The sequence below is a fragment of the Pinus tabuliformis genome, chromosome Q (assembly GCF_031772625.1).
Source record: "Pinus tabuliformis cultivar Carrire ecotype Pingquan chromosome Q, CPIR1, whole genome shotgun sequence".
Taxonomy (NCBI): domain Eukaryota; kingdom Viridiplantae; phylum Streptophyta; class Pinopsida; order Pinales; family Pinaceae; genus Pinus; species Pinus tabuliformis.
This window is the reverse complement of record NC_142296.1, coordinates 507572710-507592388: the sequence shown is the minus strand read 5'-3', so window position 1 is coordinate 507592388 and position 19679 is coordinate 507572710. Positions and strand designations below refer to the sequence as shown.

The following is a 19679-nucleotide window of genomic DNA, read 5'->3' as shown; positions in this document are numbered from 1 at the left end:
GGTCAATTAGATAGAGATTTTATCAGTTTGAATGTGCATTTAGGTGCTTCTGATCATTGTCATCAGATAGCCCTCTGAACCAGCTTTCCAATGCCTGTCACGGTTCCCAATTCTGACTCCGGATGCTCCTGTTACATTGAAAACAAAACTGCATATGACCTCCAGAATCTGCAAACAAAAGTCAAAACCACTCTCTTCTGATCGATGAAGGAAAATCCACCTTTTAAAGGCCTACAGGTACATAAAACCACCTTGGCTAGGTTCGAGGTGAATTTGGTTGCCTCGAGATGAGTTTTAGAGCTCGGTCTTATTGTAAGTTAACACCTAATCAAGTTGGTATGGTCATCGAATTAATTTGTTTTAATAAAACTTATCAACAACCCAAAAATTCATTAGAATAACCATAAAACTATTGGCAGTCGGCTTAACCGGGCGGAGGTTGGATAGCTCATGTGAGTGGTGACCGAACCTGTGGTTAACTCGCTGACGGTTTTGCTGATGGTTCCGCCATGGCTAACCTCCTGACTGCTAGTTCTAACCCTGACTCCGTTCACATGTCATCTTTCTGACGCGGTTTCAACTGGCAGTTAACCCCTAAGCCCGTTGGTTTGATAACCCGATGGTTCACATTGCTCTGATCACATGCGGCCTGTCCCCTTCGCGATTTCGCTACGGTTAGGGTGACGGTTAGGGCCTATGTTATGGTTTTTACAATGTTTTGTATCTATTTCATATGCCGAGAGCTAAGACTTAGGCTTAGGGTTAGGTTTGATGACTTAGGTTTTAGCATTAGGTTTTGCACATAGGGTTTTTTTAATGTATTTTGATTTCAATACATTTTGCAGTATATCTTTAGGTTCTAGGTTTAGGATTTTATGTTTAGTTTGAAAATTCCTTTTACAACTTAATGTCGCAAAGTGACATTCACCAAATACATATCGTCGACAAAATGGCAGTTGCGGAAACAACCATGATGACGAACCATATCGAACCCCTTCAATGGACGACACAACCATGTTGATGATCATCTTGCGAGATAACACCAAAACCCATGTCGACACCAAAACATGCGAGTCGAACGACAAGACACATGTCGATGACCAAATCCTGGTGGAACTGCCGATGAACACAAGTCGACAGCCAGGTGCTAAACCATATCAACTGAACTCCATGCAAAACCATATTACCTGAACAATCTGATCCATACCTAACACTAACGACACCGAATTGAATTGACGACGACTCTGAACAGTGAGGACAACACTTGAACACCTGTGCAACTGATCTGACGAGATCCTCTTGGATCAGAATGGGAGTTTTTGTAGGCAAAATTCCCCCATGGGCAGATGAATGCAATTTTATGTTGATCAACTAGGAGTATGTTGATTTGATTGTAGCCAGAAAATTCGTCCATAATGAAAAACATTTCATTTCTGGCACATTCGTCAATGATTTGATCGATATAGGGAGTAGGATAGTTGTCTTTTGGACAAGCCTTATTGATATCCCTGTAATCAACGCATACTCTAATGGTTCCCTATTTCTTGTTAACATGTATGATATTGGACACCCAATCAATTAAGGGAACCAGGTAGATGAAACCTGCTTTGAGCAGTTTCTCGACCTCAGCTTTAATCGCAATAGCTTTTCACGGATGCATCGGACGTAATCATTGTCTGATAGGTTTGGCATCCGGGTAAGTCTTAATTTCATGTACTACAATGCTTGGGTCAATTCCTGGCATTTCCTCATAGGACCAAGCAAAAATGTCGCGAAATTCTTGAAATAAGGCCTTATATGTTCGAATTTCTTCGATTGAGCATGAGGCGCCTATGTGAATATTTTCAATAATCCTTGTTTTAACTGAGATGTCAATTGTAATCGTTGCAAATATATTCCCCAAATTCCTTTCAGACTCAGTTTGAAAAACTGAAATGGGTGATTCTGGACTATCAACTATCTTAGGTGAAAACATAGTTGAAAAATCATTCTCGATTTTATTAGGGTCAGGTAGAAAAGATTAACGATGATGGTAATCGTTCCAAGGCATTTAATGACCTCCATGATACTTTCGTCAATTGGAAATGTATAATCGAAAGGATCAAAGAGTGAAACTGGTTCTAACCAAGGTAAAGTATAATAATCATCATTAATTGTATCCACTTGATCAATATCAGAAGATGAAGGGTCAAAAAACGATTGTACCACCTGATAAGCCAATTCAAAAGGGCTCAAAGGCATCTCATTTCCATAAGAGGCTAATTCAAACTCTAAAGCCACTATCCACATATCAAAAGATTCCATGGTGCTTGATGTAATCATGTTAACCTCGGCGAGATTAGAAGGAAAATTATGTGGAGGCATCACAAAGGTTCTCATCAATGATGAATCTTTGAGTAAACCAACACCAATATCCTCATGAAGAGTGTTTGTTTTTTCAGACAAAAGGTATGCTACTTGTAGAGTTAGGGTATGAAGTGTAGTAAGACAACTAGTCTACTTTGACAATTTTGCATTTGTGAGGAAATTGAATCATTCGAAACAATTATGAGACCGTTATTTATATAGCGTAGGTCCAACTTTGACCAAGCAAAACGTTGTAATCGAGTTGAGCATCAGCAACTTCAACTTCAATTGCGACCATTTTGCCTTCTAACTCAATGGGAAAATCATTTAGGATCCCATAAGGACGAAAACCTCTTCCATCAAAGGCTTTTAGAGTGGTAGGTGACTAATTGATGGTTGGATAACCTAAAGCTTTCCAACAAGCAATCAACATGATGCACGTAGAAGTTCCTTCCTCAACAACTGTGCGAAATACTTGTCCAGTTTTAACAAAACTCGAATTTGAAATGTTAGTTGATGAGGGAGTCTCGGGATATGACTCTCAAGATCAAAGATAATTAGGTTAGAATCTTGTGGATCAATAGCTCCTATGGATGAAAATAAAATCTTTTGTTGTGTCAGGCATGTTTGTAGCACCTCCAGAGCTGACATTACGGAAGGAGACATAGTCAGGTCTTCAACAATGTTATAATTTTGTGTAGCTCTAGCATGCAGGTTGAAAGCTGATTTCCGAAGCACACCTTTGGGAGGCGGTCGGATCATCATGTCAAGATTCGGTTTCTCGATCTGTAATGGTTCAGAAGGAGGAGGAATTGAATTGGAAGGTTGACTAGATGAACTAGCCTCATTTCCATTTTCGACGGGATGCTTAGACCCGTAATCTTTCGATCTCATAGCTACCATAACTTCTTGCGAAGACATCATCATGATATCTTGCGATGTGGAACAGGAATATGTGTTATGAGACACCATTTTGCTACCTTAAGAAGGAAATGGATCCTTCAAAACAACGGGATTTGGAGAACCTTTAATGAATTTGGAAACCTCTGCCCGATGTGGGCATTCCTTTGTATAATGATCCTCATTGCAAATAAGGCAAGGATAGCGAGGTTTTCATTTTTCGTCAGTAGGCTCAATTTTAGCGGTTTCTATTTCGAAGAAACATTTTGTTTCGATTTACCTTTCCCCTTATTTTTACCTCTAGTTGATTTTGTCTTGCCAGTAGATGATTCTACGACATTAATCTTGGAAATAGTTTTTGGAGAAAGGCTTTCAGATGGTGTATCTTGTATGGCCAAAGTCTGAGTACTTTTAGAATTTTTATTTTTCCCCTTAGATTGTTGGCTAACAAAACCTATAATACCATCAACGACATTAGATCCTGTAGGAGACGTAATGATTGGTTCACCCATAGGGCGCGGTAAATTCAGGATTTTCTCGTACAAAGTGCCAGATTGAGTGTAGACTAAGTCTAAGTACTGGGCACGAGAAATTACCTGCTCTTCTGTGATGACACCTCCCTTAGCAACATCCTCTGTAATAATGGGAAGAAGTGACTTTGTAAACCACTCAGCTAAAATCTGATCTAGAATAAAAACCTTGACTAAGCGACGTCTACATCTCCATTCATGGATATAAAGAAGTCAATAATTTCGTACCAGTATCATAATGGATCGACAACCGAAAGTGGGTTAAAAATGTTGTTGCTAGGGAGTTAAAGTTATGGAAAGAGGCGCAAGGTAGCTCAATGTACCATTTGGTTATTGAACCGGTTAAAGTTCATTGGAAAAGGCAAATACGGATGGAATCATCAATTAAAGAATTTGATGCACACCAAAGATGATATGTCATCACATGATTGGATGGGTCTTCTCCCGATTTGCCTTCAAATTTGGGTATGTCACTCGGTAACTTGGTAGGAATCGCCGGCCAATAAGGATAATAATAAATAAGATCATTGGTTAACCGGGATAAATCTGGTAGATCTAAGGTTGCAATAAATAGTAATTGTCGATTAGGGTCTTGCGGTAAAGTTTGATGACCTTGCAGTTTAAGACTAGTCCCTAGAGGAGGATACCCAGGATATCCTCGAATAGCTTGTGCAGTTGGATTTGGAATTCCACCAGGGTGAACCATATCGGGTTACGATTGAATAGGGACTTGATAAGTATGACCTGGGTACAGTTGACTCTGAAAAAATTGAGCTTGACCCATTTTACCTAAGTAATATTGCTCTTGTACAGGTTGAACTTGCAAAGGTTGACCTTGAACAAATTGACACTGAACAGGTTGATTTTGAATAAATTGACCTCAAAAGGCGTGTTTTGGAAAGTTTGACCTTGGAAAGGTGGACTTTGAAAAACTTTTCCTTGAAAAGGTGGAACCTGGTAAGCTTGACATTGAAAAGGTAGGATTTGGAAAGCATTCTCCATACAATGGGTTGCCCAATAGGAATCTGTGGTATAAACTAGATCGTAGGAATAGTTTGATAAGTAGAATCCTGCAAGATTTCCTGAGTAGTTTGAGGAGCAAATATTTGAGGGGTAATTGGAACGGTCATTTGTCATACTCCTGGAATAGGTGTCTTAGGAGAACTTAGAATCTGTTGCGAAATAGGCGTTTCAAAAGGAGGCAATGGAAAACTCTGAATAGGTCATTGAATCGGTTGTTGTACAAGTGTTTGAGGAATTCTTTAGACAGGTTGTTGGACAACTATTTAAGGAATCCCCTAAACAGGTACGATAATACCTAGAATAGGTATTTGAGCAATAGTTTGTCCAATAGGTTGAACATGTTAATAAAGTGGCACTTATGGAGCAACTAGACCATACTGTTGAGTATAAGCATGATTCCAAATAGTGTTCATCCCAGGATAAGGAGTACCAAGTAAAGGTTGATTTACAACAGGTTGACCTAGACCGGGCTGAGGTATCTTACCATAAGTTCTGGTAAAAGGTTGACCCCTAACAATAGGTTGTCCTCCAGGTGGAGGATAAGGTGGTTGCCCCCTAGGCTGGTAATAAACACTAGTCGGGGTTACTTGAGGGTTACTTGAATTACCATAAACCATGTGAATTTGTTGGTCTGATGTTGTAAGCACTTCAGGCATGGAAGTCATGCTCTAAACAATAGATGTAGATAAACCAGATGACCAAGTAGAAGGTTGGGGAGAAGAAGCAACTCCTGAAAAGGTCCCAGTAAGTGACTGGTATCCAAGAGGAACTGATGGACCACCATACAATAATGATTCTGGGGAGCTAGTAAACATAGATGAATCAATAAGTTGGCTCCCAATAGGAATTTTTGACAAAGTTCTTTATGGAAAATAAGAAGGAATGCGTGGCGGTGACAAAATTCTGACCTAAAAAACTCAAAGTGGTAGAATACCAAGGGCCAGGTTGGAAAGGAGAGAAAGGAACTCTTGGGTCAAAATTTTCAATATCGGTAAATGGAGAATAAGGTGTTTCTGTCTCTTCAGTAATATCTTCAATGCTAATTAACCCAAGAGGTAATTCAGTCGTAACTATCAGCTTCCTTCGAGTTGAAGGTGGCTCAAGAGTAGGAGTTATAACAACTGAAGGTGATTCAGGTTGAGAAACTTCAGACTTAAGATGTTCTACCTCTGGTTCGGTTAGTTCAGTATTTGAAACTTCACCAGTATCAGATTTAGTGTGAACTACTTTGGTAATCTCTGGGCCAGAGTAAACTAAGCCTGATTTTATTTCTTGTGTTGGATTCACTTCAATTTCTACTGTCTCATATTGTAAAATTGTTGATGTTTCAGGTTCTTCTGAGGCTTTTGATCCTGTTGACTTTGACCTTTTAGTTTTTATCTTTTCCAATTGACTAGGTGTGTATTTAGGAGGTTTACCTTGCATTCTACGTGACTGCCTTGGTGATTCAGCCAGGATGAAAATTTATCACAAAATCAAACAATATTCACAATCCAATCCTAAGGTCTCTAAAAAGTAAAAACAAACAATTAACACACGCTAAAAAATCTAAGGATTCAAACCATGCAAACAAGCTTTTCACAACGAAATCACTAGTTGGTAATGAAATCCAACGTTGCATAAATCAAAGTGAAAAGTGGTTGTAGATAGAGCAAGTGGAACCAGTTACACTGACAACCTGCTTAATGAAACAATCTGGTGCAAGTAACTTCACTTATGCCATCTCGAGTGAAGATCATTGATCCGAATTGGATCATAATATTGTTTGTCACCCCTCTCGATGCATTTGGAGTGAAAAAGAGGAGGAATTAGCTCGCGGTACCGTTTTTACTAGCGGGACCCAGTTTGGCGAAACGAGGTACGAAACCTTCTAGCAGCGTTTTGAGGCATCAGATGACGTTTTTTGTTTTGTTTTGTTTTGTTTTTTTGTTTTTTGTTTTATTTTGTTTTGTTTTGTTTTATTTTGTTTTTTTTTCCTTTTCTTGGGGGGGGGGGGGGGGGGGGGGGGGGTAAAACTATGCTTCTTAAGTGCCTCACCTTTTCATCTTATTCTACACATAGAGAGCTTTCCAACGACGCAATAATCAAGTCAATCAGAGTCCCTATGCAAAATTTATGCCACTCGGAAGTTGACCTTCCTGTTTTCACACCTATAGTTTGGGAGGATCCCACGTTAGCCCCCATTATTCATGGAAAAGGGGCTAGCCATGTGTTTGTGATGTAAAATACTCTAGAACAATCTATTTTGTAACTCTAGTTAAGAGTTGATGTAGTCAAACTTAGTCACTATTAGGCTATCGGGCTATGTTATAACTGGACCACTAGGAGGAAGAGGCGTTCCATTCTTACGAGAGAATTTTGTTCCATAGATGAGCAAAGATAGCCAGAAGAGATAAGAGGTAGAGAAAATAAAGAGGATCTATGCACTATAGCATCCCACAGGCCACAGGCATTACTTCTTTGTATCTGCAGTCATATTTCCAAACAGAGAAAGAGAGTGAAGCGACCTCACCTTCCAACTGGGTTTTCTCCCGAAAGGGTTTCCCAGAGAGCATATCTTGTGTATTATGTGTGTGAGATTATTTTGTCATTGTCTACTTTTATGCTTGAATTACTTTTACATGCATGCACTAATTACAATTAATTTTGTAGATATATAAATTAAATAAAATTGTAATAGTGTAGCATCTCAGAATTTAAATATATTATCAGATCTGTTGTGAGGAGTTGTCCAGTGGAATATCCATGGTAGTTTATAGATCATTTGGTATCAGAGCAAGTTTCTTTGGGTATTTTGTGGAGATTGCAGGGATCTAGATCGGCAGGGCCGAAAATTGTAAAACCCTAATCATGGGTGATGAATATGTAAACGAACCTCGTGATCCTGCAGAGGTGAGGTTTAGATCGGCAGGGCCAAAAATTGTAAAACCTTAATCATGGGTGATGAATCTATAAACAAACCTCGTGATCCTGCAGAGGTGAGGTTTTCGCGGCTCGAAGAACAAGTCACATATATAAACCGCAATGTAAACCTCTTCATGGTGGCCCTAAGCAATAAGTTGGGGATATTTGGAGAAGAAGGGGGTTCGAATGCAGAGGAAAAACCAAAAGGAGGATCAGGAAGACGCAGACAACCAACCGAAGAAAGAACATGGAAAAGATCAACCCAGTTTGAGTGTCATGAACCAATCCATGTTTAAAGTGGAAGAAAAAGTTGGTATCAAGCCATACCATGATGAGATCAACACTGTGAAGCTGAAATCACTAGTTGCAACAACTAGAAGTTTATTTCAATGTCCATCGAATCGAAGAAGGGCAGAAGATCTCATTCGCGCAACTGAAATTGGAGGGCCATGCATTGACTTGGTGGGAGATCCACACGAAAATCCTGATGTTGGAGGGAGAACCTCCAGTGACTAAGTGTGAAGATTTCAAAACCCTCATTATTGTCACATTTTTGTCCCATTGGGTACATGGAAGACCAGTGGATCCAGTGGCATTACTTCAGGCAAAAGTTAGGTCAAAGCGTGTAGGAGTACACCACAGAATTTAGAAAGATGACTATAATGTTGGGTATCTCTCCAAAGAACCCAGATGTACTCCTCAAGTATTTGGGGGGTCTGCACCGCCATCTGTGTGAGAAAGTGATGTTGTTCAAGCCCAAAATGGTGGACGAGGCTTGTGTACAGGCATAGTACCTGGAGAACATAGGCCTGAAAAGAGCGCAATCAAGTGGATCGAAGCAAAAGGAGCAACAAGACACTTCTAAGGAGGGGAAGAAGAAGCAAAAAGGGGAAAAGATAAAAATATGGCAGCCACAACACACCAGTGCAAATATCCTAGCAACCACTGCAATATTGATGGCCATACAGAGGAGAAGTGTTGGAAGTTGCATCCAGAGCTAAACCCGAAGAACAAGAAGAAATATAATAAGAAGAAGAATCTCATGGCCACTGATTCGAGCAACCAAGTTGAAAGTAGCTCAGACATGGATGAGAAGATCGTTTGTACATCAATGCAAAAGGAGGTGAATTTGAGTAGCCTTCAGCAACAGGAAGAGAAAGAAATGACCAAACTATTCCATGTAAAGATACAGGTCAAGAAGACAAAGACCGATGCTTTGTTTGACTTAGGATTGCAGGCAAATCTCATTGCAGTAGATCTAGTCAAGATGTTGGGGTTGGAAGTTCGTGATCATCCAAACCCATATCCACTGGGATGGGTACATAAGGATGTAGAGCTTAAGGTAACAAAACACTGTAAAAATATATTTTCTATCAATGTTAATTTTATTGATGAAGTAGATCTGGATCTGGTTCCCCTTGATGTATGTGGACTCATGTTTGGGAGTCCATACGTGTACATGCGTGATGCAATATTCATGAGGAGAGCTAACCAATGCCGGCTCATCAAGGATGGAAAATCATTCATCATCAACGCACACAAAGGCAAGTCAAAAATTTCACTGGTAAGTGCCAACCAAGCCAAGAAATTGACCAGTTCCAACAAGAAGTATGTTTTATTGTTTTTAATAGAAAATTAGTCTATAGGGGAGTCAATAATAGGCAAGGCATCCCTAGAAGGGTGTACTAAGAAAAAAAAAAACAATTGGAGGAGTTGTTACAGGCATACAAGGACGTGTTCCGAGATCCTAAAGGGCTATCCCCTAATAGAGAAGTGGAGCACAAGATCTAGCTATTGCCAGAATCCACATTGCCAAATATTGGGTTGTACAGGTTGCCTGGTATAGAAGCAAGTGAGGTGAAAAAACAATTACAACAGTTGTTGGAATAGGGTGCATTCGACTAAGTACATCACCATGTGGGTCACCCATCATCATTGTGTCAAAGAAGGATGGGACTTGGTAGATGTTTATAAATTACAGGGCGTTGAATAAAATCACGCTCAAGAATAGACACCCCCTACCCAGGATAAATGATTTGCTAGATCAGTTGCAACAAATAAAGTATTTCACCAAGTTGGAATTGAAGTCTAGATATCACCAGGTTCGAGTCAAAGAAGAAGATACATGGAAGACCGCCTTCAAAACTAGGCAAGGTTTGTATGAGTGGTTACTTATGTCATTTGGCCTATGCAATGCACCAGCTACATTTATGAGATTAATGAATGATGTAGTGCACCCTTGTATAGATTCATTTGTTATTGTCTATTTGGATGATATAATGGTATATGGTGCTACCTGGGAGGAGCATATTTCACATTTGACATAGGTGCTGGAAACATTGAAGAAGCACCAACTAAGAGCAAATCTCAAGAAGTGCGAGTTTGCACAATAGTCCTTGGTGTATTTAGGATATGTGATTGGTGGAGGAGAATTGAAGATAGATCCTTTCAAGATGGATGCCATCATGAAATGGGCGGTGCCTACTAATGTTACTGAGGTTAGGAGTTTCATTGGAGCAGTACAATACTTGAGGAAATTCATAGCCTTGTTTTCAACAGTAGCAACACCGCTCCATGCCATATTAGCAAGTGGGAAGATTTTCTAGTGGGCAAAAGGGCAGCAAAAGGCTTTCGATGAATTAAAGAAGAGGATCAGTGAAGCACCAGTTTTGGCATTACCAAACTTGCAACGACCCTTTGAAGTGGAGACAGATGCGAATGAGTATGTTATGGGAGTTATCTTGATGAAAGGAGGAAGGCCCGTTTGCTACCATTTTGAAGTATTTCATGGGGTAGTTCTTAACTACCCTACCTACGATAAGGAGCTCTATGCCATGGTGCAAGCTGTGAAGAAGTGAAAACACTATCTGGTGGGAAAGGAGACAATAATCCACACAGATCACCAGTCGTTACAGTGCTTGTAGACCCATAATAAGCTACAATAGACTAAGCATTACAAGTAGATAAGGTTTTTACAACAATTTCATCTGGTGATCAAATATAAGAAGGGAAACACAAACAAGTTGGCCAATATACTTTCAAAGCCACCCACGTCAAAGATTACAACTTTGGGGACTCTTATGCACATGGAGCCATTCACCCATGATGCATACAAAGAGGCATATTTAGAAGATGAGGACTTCAAGGAGGTGTATCAACAGTTGCAGAGTCAGAGTCATGTGCACGATGGCGACAAAACTGTTGAATACCATCTCCATGATGGGTTACTCTACAGGCTGAATAAGCTATGTGTTCCTAAAGGTGAGCATTTGCAGCTGATTAGAGAGGCTCACACCTCCAAGGTTGTAGGGCACTTTGGTGTAGGGAAGACCATGGCTAACTTGCAGAGGTATGTGTATTGGCCCAAGATGCAAGAGCAAGTTGTTAGACCCCTATACTACTAGTGTAACCCCTTATTGTTATTAGTACGACCCCCTTATTATATGGTTGTAACCATGTAGTCCCCATATTATTATTATTGTGCCCCATAGAAGCCCACTATTGTTATGATTGTGCCCTTACATTATTATTGTTATATCGGTTCTGATTATACTATGACCCCTTAGACTCCTATAGATAGAAAGGAGGTCTTGTCATTTGTATCATCCAAGAATTGTTCATTTGTGTAATGTAAATGAGGTTGCCCCCTCAAAGAGGCTGAATTCTAAGGCGTTAATCTATCTTTTCTATTTTTTTGTGAGTTTGTTTCATAACATTTGGTATCAGAGCTTTGGATTCTAGGGTTTCGCTGCTCCAAATAGGTCATCGTGGCATTTTCACTATATATATATATATATATATATATATATATATATATTATATATATATATATATATATATATATATATATATATATATATATATATATATATATATATATATATATATATATATATATTTTGCGACATTTCAGAAGCGAAAAAAACCCATTTGAGAAGAAATCGCACTGAACCTCGGGTCCGAATTTCAGAGCTTTTCGTGCTATATTTGCGGAGATATGATATGAGGAAGTTGGTCTTTTTGTAGACTCCTGAATTACATTCCAAACAGGTGACCTGGGGAAATCATCATAACTTTATCTCTGAGCATCGAATTGAAATTTCGTAAGAAGGTACAGAAAGAGGATAGACTGTAGTTTCTTGTATATATTTTTCAGAGCTAAAGGTCGAAACAGTGACACGTGGCACATCGTACAAGTTCGCTCTACTAAACTAGTCTATAATCAGGTCACTGTGGGAGATTGTGCATAACTCTTTCTTGGAGAATCTAAATTCGATCAAATTGGTAGCAATGGAAAGAGGACACAGAGGGCTACAACAGGTCGCAATTTCAAAACTAGAAGTGCCGAAATTACAAAGTTATAGTCGCTTCAAGTTTGAGCTCCTAAAATCAAGAAAAGTCGATATAAGGAAGTTTGATGGTAAGGATTCGGTAAATTGGATACTACAGATGGAGCAATATTTTGATCTACATGAGGTACAACTGTTACAAAAGGTATGTATTGCATATTCATATTTAGAACCAGATCAATTTTTATGGTATAAAGGGCTTTGTTCTCGTAAACCACTTGTTACGTGGTCAATTTTCACGGAGGAAATGATAGCACATTATGAGGATACAAGGAGAAACACCTTGTTTAGCCAATTGATAAATCTCAAACAAAAGTGTTCAATGGAAGAGCACATTGAGGACTTTCAAAAATTGAATATAAGGGTAAATGATATTCCAGAGAAGCAAAGGATTGATGTCTTCATAGGTACTTTAAAGGATAACATTAAACATGAGCTTCATCTTTGGGAACCTGATTCATTGTAGAAGGCATTCAGGTGGGAAAGAAAAATTGAAAGAGAAATTATGGAAACAATGAATCCAACCACTCATGACTATAATTATGGAAGTTTTTCTTCTCCTAGCCTTCCACAACCTACAAGGATTACACAACAACAATTGGAAGAAAAAAGAGAAAATGGGCTTTGTTACAATTGTGATAAAAAATACATTAAAGGTCATAAGTGTGTTGAGAAGAAATTATTTCACATAGAATATGAAGAGGATGAAGAAAATGATCAAGAAACATCAAAAGAAGAAGATATGCGCTAGGACCCAACCCCAGAGAGAGAAGAAATGAATCCGACCATATCTCGTAAAGCATTGGCAAGAATTACCACTCCTCAAACTCTCAAGATAGAATGACATATCAAGAAGAAGAAGAAGGTTCAAATAGTGAAATACCAGGAAGAAAAGTATCAAGAAACACCAAAAGAAAAGGAGACTCACCAGGAACCAACCCCAGTGAAAGAAGAAATGAATCCGACCATATCTTGTAATGCATTCGTCAGAATTACCACTCCTCGAATTGTAAAGATAGAAGGACATATCAATAAGAAAAAGGTAATAGTGTTGATTGATTCGGGTAGTACCCATAATTTTATTAATTTTAAGGTAGCCAAGGACTTGAATTGCTTCCTAGACCCAGCACCAGAGTGTCAAGTGACCGTTGTAAGTGGAGGAACCATAAATTGCTCTGGAAAGTGCCATAATATCAAGCTATCCATGGGAGAATATGTATTGAATAGCCCAATGTTTTCCGTTCCAATGGGTGGTATTGATGTTGTACTAGGAGTCCAATGGCTACAATCCTTGGGTACAATAGCTTTTAATTTTCAAGAACTTTTTATGAAATTTTCTTCGGAAGGAAAAGAAGTTGAATTAAGGGGTATCTCAAGGAAACCAGGAAAGATAATCAACTCTGATAGAATGACAAAGCTTCTAAAGAAAGAACAACGAGGCGTAATTGCACAATTATGTTCGCTAACTGTTCGCACATCGAAATCATGTATTTCTTTAGATCTCCAAAAAGTCTTGGACAATCATTCCAAGGTATTTGAGACTCCCAAAGGTCTCCCATGTAGTCGTGATCATGATCATGCTATTCATTTTATTCCAGGATGTGTTCCTCCAAACATCAAACCTTATAGATATCCATATGCCCAAAGGAGTGAAATTGAACATATGGTTGTAGAAATGGTAGAGTTTGGTACAATTATCCAACCAAATTTGATAAACAAAGGAAGATATGAATGGAAGAATGGCGAAGCAAGGTGGGAACTCATTCAAAAGTTGCAACATTCTTATAACATAACATTCAAGGTTTTGTACCATGGGATCCATGAATTTCACTTTCTTTGGGATGATTTAGATTGAAACTTTGTAGGGGAATGCTCTTGGACACATTTATGGATAGCGAGAGATCCAAATCGATGGTCATTTGTCTAATGTGACAAAATGATGTGTAACACGTTTTCGCCATGGTATGGCTTGATATCAACTTTTGCTTCCATTTTAAATAGGGACTGATTCACGACACTAAAATCAGGTTGATATTTTCCGGATTCTTTCTTCAACTAGTTCTTTGTTTCTCCTCAATCTTCTGATCCCCGTTCAGATTTGTCCTTTATATTCAAACCCCCATCTTCTCCAAATATCCCCAGCTTGCTATTCAAGGCCACCATGAGTAGGCTTACATTGGGGTTGGTATCTGCGACTTGTTGTTCCAGTCACATAAAACTCACCTCTGCAAGATCACAAGGTTCGCTTACAAATTCGTTGGCCATGATTAGGGTTTTACGATTTTCGGCCTCGCCGATCTAGATTCCCGCAATATCCACAAAACACCCAAAGAAACCTGCTCTGATACCAAATGATCCATAAACTATCGTGGATATTCCATTGGATAGTTCCTCATAATAGATTTGATAATAATATATTAAAATTTTGAATTTTTACACTATTATAGTTTTATTAAACTTCTAGATCTGTAAATTTAACTGTAATTAGTGCATGCATGTAAATGGAAATTATGCAAAAAAGTAGAGAACGGAAAAATAAACTCACACACACACATAAACATAAGATATGCTATGGGAAAACCTTCCAGGAGTAAACCTAGCTGGAAGGTGATGTTGCTTCACTCTCTTTCTTTGTCTGAAAAATAAGACTACAAGTACAAAGAAGTAATGCTTATGGCCTGTGGGCTGCTACAATGCACAAATCCTCTCTATGTGCTCTACTTCCTATCTCTTTTGGCTATCTTTGCTCAACTATGAAACAAAATTCTCTTGAAAGAATAGAATGCCTCTTCCTCTTAATGGTCTCGTTATAACGCAACTCGATAGCCTACTAGTGGTTAAGTTTGACTACATCAATTCTTAACTAGAGTTACAATATAGACTCTTTTAGAGTCTTTTACATAAAAAACACATGGCTAGACCCCTTTCCATGAATAATGGGGGTTAATGTGGCATCCTCTTGAACTATAGGTGTGAAAACAGGAAGGTCAACTTTTGAGTGGCATAACTTTTGCATACAAACTCTGATTGACACGCTTCTTGTGTCGCTGGAAAGACCATTGTGTGTAGAATAGCATTGAAAATGTGTGGCACTAAGGCAACAAAGTTTTACCCCCAAAAAACGTCATTTGATGCCTCAAAACACTCCCGAAAGATTTCAGACCCCGTTTTTCCAAACTGGGTCCCGCTGGTAATAATGGTCCCGTGAGTTGATTCCTCCACTTTTTCCACTCCGAATGCATCAAGATGGATGACGAACAATACAATGATCCAATCCGAATAAACTAAGTGGTTATGACTCAGAGGACTTCCAATCACCTCCTATTCAAAGTCACCTCACTTACATGTGTGGAAATGTTATGTCCACCCAAATCACATGTTGCAGTTCTCTGGTATGAAACCTTTAAGGTTCCCTCTCACGGGCTATGTGGTTCCTCCTAGTTCTCAAAAAAGGGGTAAAAGACCCATACTCCTTTAGCAACTTAGTACCTCTCCCATTCCTTCCCATGATTTGTTGACAATTGGGTGGTTCAAATATCAAATCAAAATTTAATACATTTAATTAAGGTAATTCATGAAACTTATCAAATCCCTCTTACAATTTTCCCCTCAAGCATTGAGATATGTGTTGGTTGCTCTCTTCTCTAGCTTCAACAATATATATCCCCATCACAACTCCCCCCCTCGAGCATCGATACATACACACACACACACACACACACACGAGTCTCAACTACATTTACAAAATCACCCAAATTTTATAAACGTAATTGAGACTCCTGATAAAATATAAACTTTGGCATAATATCTTTGCTGATTATTTAGTATTAACAGTCGTGATTACATTTACAAAATCTCGATAACACACATTAAATGAACTTTGGCATAATATCTCTACTGATTATCAAGTATTAGTAGTCTCAGTTACATTTACAAAATTTGGGTAATTAGAAGAGACATTACATGTTGAAATTGTTAAAAGTGAAAAGTGCATGAAGCTAGGGAGAGAAAAACAAATGCCAACTATCTATATGCTAAGAGGTGACTAATTAGATGCAAAAGTCTTGCAATACAATAGATAACGAGTGATATTGGCATTTAATTCACTCACATTGCATAAGAAACATATGTTGAAATTGTTAAGCATGGAAATGCATGAAGCTATACAAAGAAAAACAAACGTCAACTATCTACTAAGTAAATTAGATGCAAAAGTCTTATTATACAATATAGAACAAGTGACCATCACATTCAAATTCACAACCAAAGTGATCCATAAGTAGTCCTCGTCGTCCTCCTCCTCCTCCATATTTTACGCCTTTTAATTAAAAAAAATTCTTAAACAACAAATCTATATATATAATTTACACCTTTTAATTAAAAAAAATAATCTTAAACACTTGTCCATATAAATTTGTTATTAATGTTAATTATAATCTATCATCAAATAAAAGCATTAAATAAAGCACACAACATGGACAAAAAGCTCAACCTCTTAGTGATTATTACTTTCCATAACAAAAATAAAGCACACAACATGGACAAAAAGCTCAACCTCTTACTGATTATTACTTTCCATAACAAAAATAGAGAGACAACCTTTACACTCGAGGAGTACTTTTAATTGTTAATTTCACAACAAAACTTACTCGAATCTTTCATGTCATGGCTTAGCACCTACAAAGCAGCCTTAAAACCCCTTGGCCCTAAACAAGGGTTTAACACAATCTAGTGCCCGATTTTAAACTTTTCAAGTTCAACGTTGTCGTATCGTCTATTCTGTTTTCTTCAATGGTGTGGTAAAACCCTAGACTTATTTGCTTCTGTATCTTCCTCTCCATCAGAGCAATACCAGAGTTTTGGCAACCATGGAGTGTGACGATGTTGACGAGTTCCCAATGCTAGGGGACGACCAGGAAGACCTCGGCGCGGCAGTTGCGTCGAGGTTTCGAAACTCAAAGGCGACGGAACACAGGCATCTCTGCGCCGCAGTGGAGGCCATGGCTCAGGTACTTAAAGACCAGAACCTCCCGCCTTCCCCTACTGCGTATTTTGCAGCCACCATGACGTCTCTGGAGCGTCAAGCGGGTGACCAGTCCTCTGCGGCGGACGACGAGCCCGTCGCCGCGGCCCTCTGTACCTTCCTATCCATGGTTTTGCCCAAGGTTTCGCACGCTGTTCTGAGATCCAAATGGGAGGCCACACTCGACAGTCTTGTTAAATTTCTTAAGAAGAATTCTGTATCTGCCGGGACCGCCAAGTTCGGGATGAATTGCATTTCGTACTTGCTTACTACTGGGGACAAGTCTAACTGGTTACCAGTTGAGTCTGCATATGGTGTACTGCTCAATTATGCAACCGACCGTCGGCCCAAGGTATGTTCAATTTGAGCATTATGTATAAGATCACTGTTGAGCGAGGCCTTGGGCAACTCAGATATCCAATGAACCAAGGAAATAGTCAGCATCGATGCTAGATTATGTTGCTAATGGATCTATGAAAATACCCCCCATTTTTAAATAAAGAACCCCTTGTTAACTAAGTGCGGGTTCTGCCGCCCGCTTAAATAGACAGGGCATCTATACCGTCAACGTCATCCAGGACTTTACATGGACGAAATATTTTACCCAGGCCAAACCATATATGCTCAGTTAACTATGTTCTTACATCAATACTGCTGTTTTTATAAATCGTCCTCTGTTAACGAAGTGGGCTCTGCCTTTGGCTCAGATAGTCAGGGGTGTCTATTCCGTCAGTGTCATCCGGGAGTTGCAAAGGAAGAGTGGACATCTAAGTTTTATAATGTTTTTGTTTGTTTATTTGTTTTGACTTGGCCTCTTTTTCACATAATTCACATTACTTCAATCACCAATTCACCAATTGATGAGTTACTAACTGGCATTAATTCAATCACTAATTGAGTCATCAATTAAGTTACCAATTAAACTACCTGACTCGCATTACTTCAATCACTAATTGAGGTTCTACTCAATCACTAATTGAGGAGGGTCTTCTTGAGCTACCCTGGGACATCTAAGTTCTATAATGTGATGTCACACCTAACAAAGAGATTTCTCGAAAACTGATTAGTTGATGCCCTTGTTTCTGATGTGAATGGACGGACTTTACGTTGATTCTGTATTTATTGCATCATGCGAATACTGAAAAGTATGATCTATGTGGATTTTGTATTGCGTCTATGCTTTGTTGCAGCATGCAAAATACAACGAAGTTTGCTTTCCAGGCAAGGTTTAATTTCAAACATAAAAGGGCAAGCTTGATCTATCCAAAATCTTAATATCCTCAATTACCCATGAAGAATTCAAAAATGGGATGGGAGCATATGTGCCCCTTGTTTCCAACAAACCATTGCAATCAACCTAAAAGGCTTAAATCAGGGAAAAATTGGCAAACCTCTCTCTGAATCCTGTAGACGTTCCATCAAGTTATCAGTCACTTTCACAATAACAAGTTGTTTTAACTTTGCATATCATGTTTGACACTTGTACTTTACATTTGATGCAGTAAATTTTGGATTTTTAACATTGATTGCTGGAACACAGGTGAGGAAACGTGCACACTTGTGTCTGGAAGAGGTTTTGAGAAGTTACCAATGTTCGTCTATACTAGTAAAGGCCAGTGAAGGAGTTGAAAAAATATTTGAACAGTTTCTTCTTATAGCAGGTGGATCTAATTCAGTTGGTACTATAGGAAAAACTCAGGTCGCTTCTAATGGTGCTAATGGAGCCATGGAAGTTGTATACATTCTTAATGCCCTTAAGGTTATTGCACCTTTGCTTTCAAAAAAAGTAATCTCAAAGCTTCTGCCACATTTCCAATTGCTGCTGCAGTTACGCCAATCTTTTCTGACCAGTCACGTCATGAGTGTCTTGCATGCACTATGTATCAGTCCAACAGCAGAACTTCCTGCATCAGGATTGGCGGATTTATTAGGTTGGCTTTGCTTGGTGGTTTTTGACGACCAGAAATCAGGAGATGTCATAATGTTTGCAGCACGTGTACTACAGCATGGAATGGGAAAGGTTCATGACTTGGACCAGAACTTGTGTGCAGATAAACTTCCTGCTATTTTTCATTCACTTGCAGGTGAGTTTCTTTATGTTGGTATTTAGGAGAACATGCTTAGCTCTTTGGATTACTATTTGAGTGGTTTCTAACATGTACAACTACCATGCCACACGCATTTAACAAAAGCTAACCAAAGTTGAATGCGGTGGTCTTCGGATAAGTGAAGATTTGTGAAGGATCAGAATTAGTAGGTATTTTTATTTGCTAACAATTTTTAGATAACAATGTTTAAAATGGGGAAGGTCATATTCCATTAGCTACTAACATAATGATATTTGGTACTGGCTGAATTTCATTTTGGATGAAATCTATAGCACATTGTCTCAAGTGTTATACAATGCATTCAAGGCAGTGAATGATCATAGGCTTGGCTAGGTTCACATCTTAGGAGCATGTTCTGGTGTGCATGGTCATGCCGGGGGCATGTTATGATATATATAGCTTAAAGTACATGCTAGTTGGCATTTGTGTACATTGATTTATGATAAAGACCATGCATGCTGTAGGTGATGCTGGTAGATATGAATTTTAATGACTA

At 38.8% G+C, this 19679-nt stretch overlaps 1 protein-coding gene across 1 annotated transcript in view; it reads left to right on the top strand.

Moving 5' to 3' along the window:
* The first annotated feature begins 16751 nt into the window (after nt 1-16751).
* Nucleotides 16752-19679, top strand: part of LOC149220392 (ARM repeat superfamily protein) — a 91898-nt gene continuing 88970 nt past the window's right edge. Inside the window, exons 1-2 of the mRNA XM_089384779.1 lie at nt 16752-17427; nt 18616-19159. Of these exons, the coding sequence (XP_089240905.1) occupies nt 16921-17427; nt 18616-19159 (1051 nt within the window). The 5' untranslated portion in view covers nt 16752-16920. The remainder of the gene's footprint in view (nt 17428-18615; nt 19160-19679) is intronic.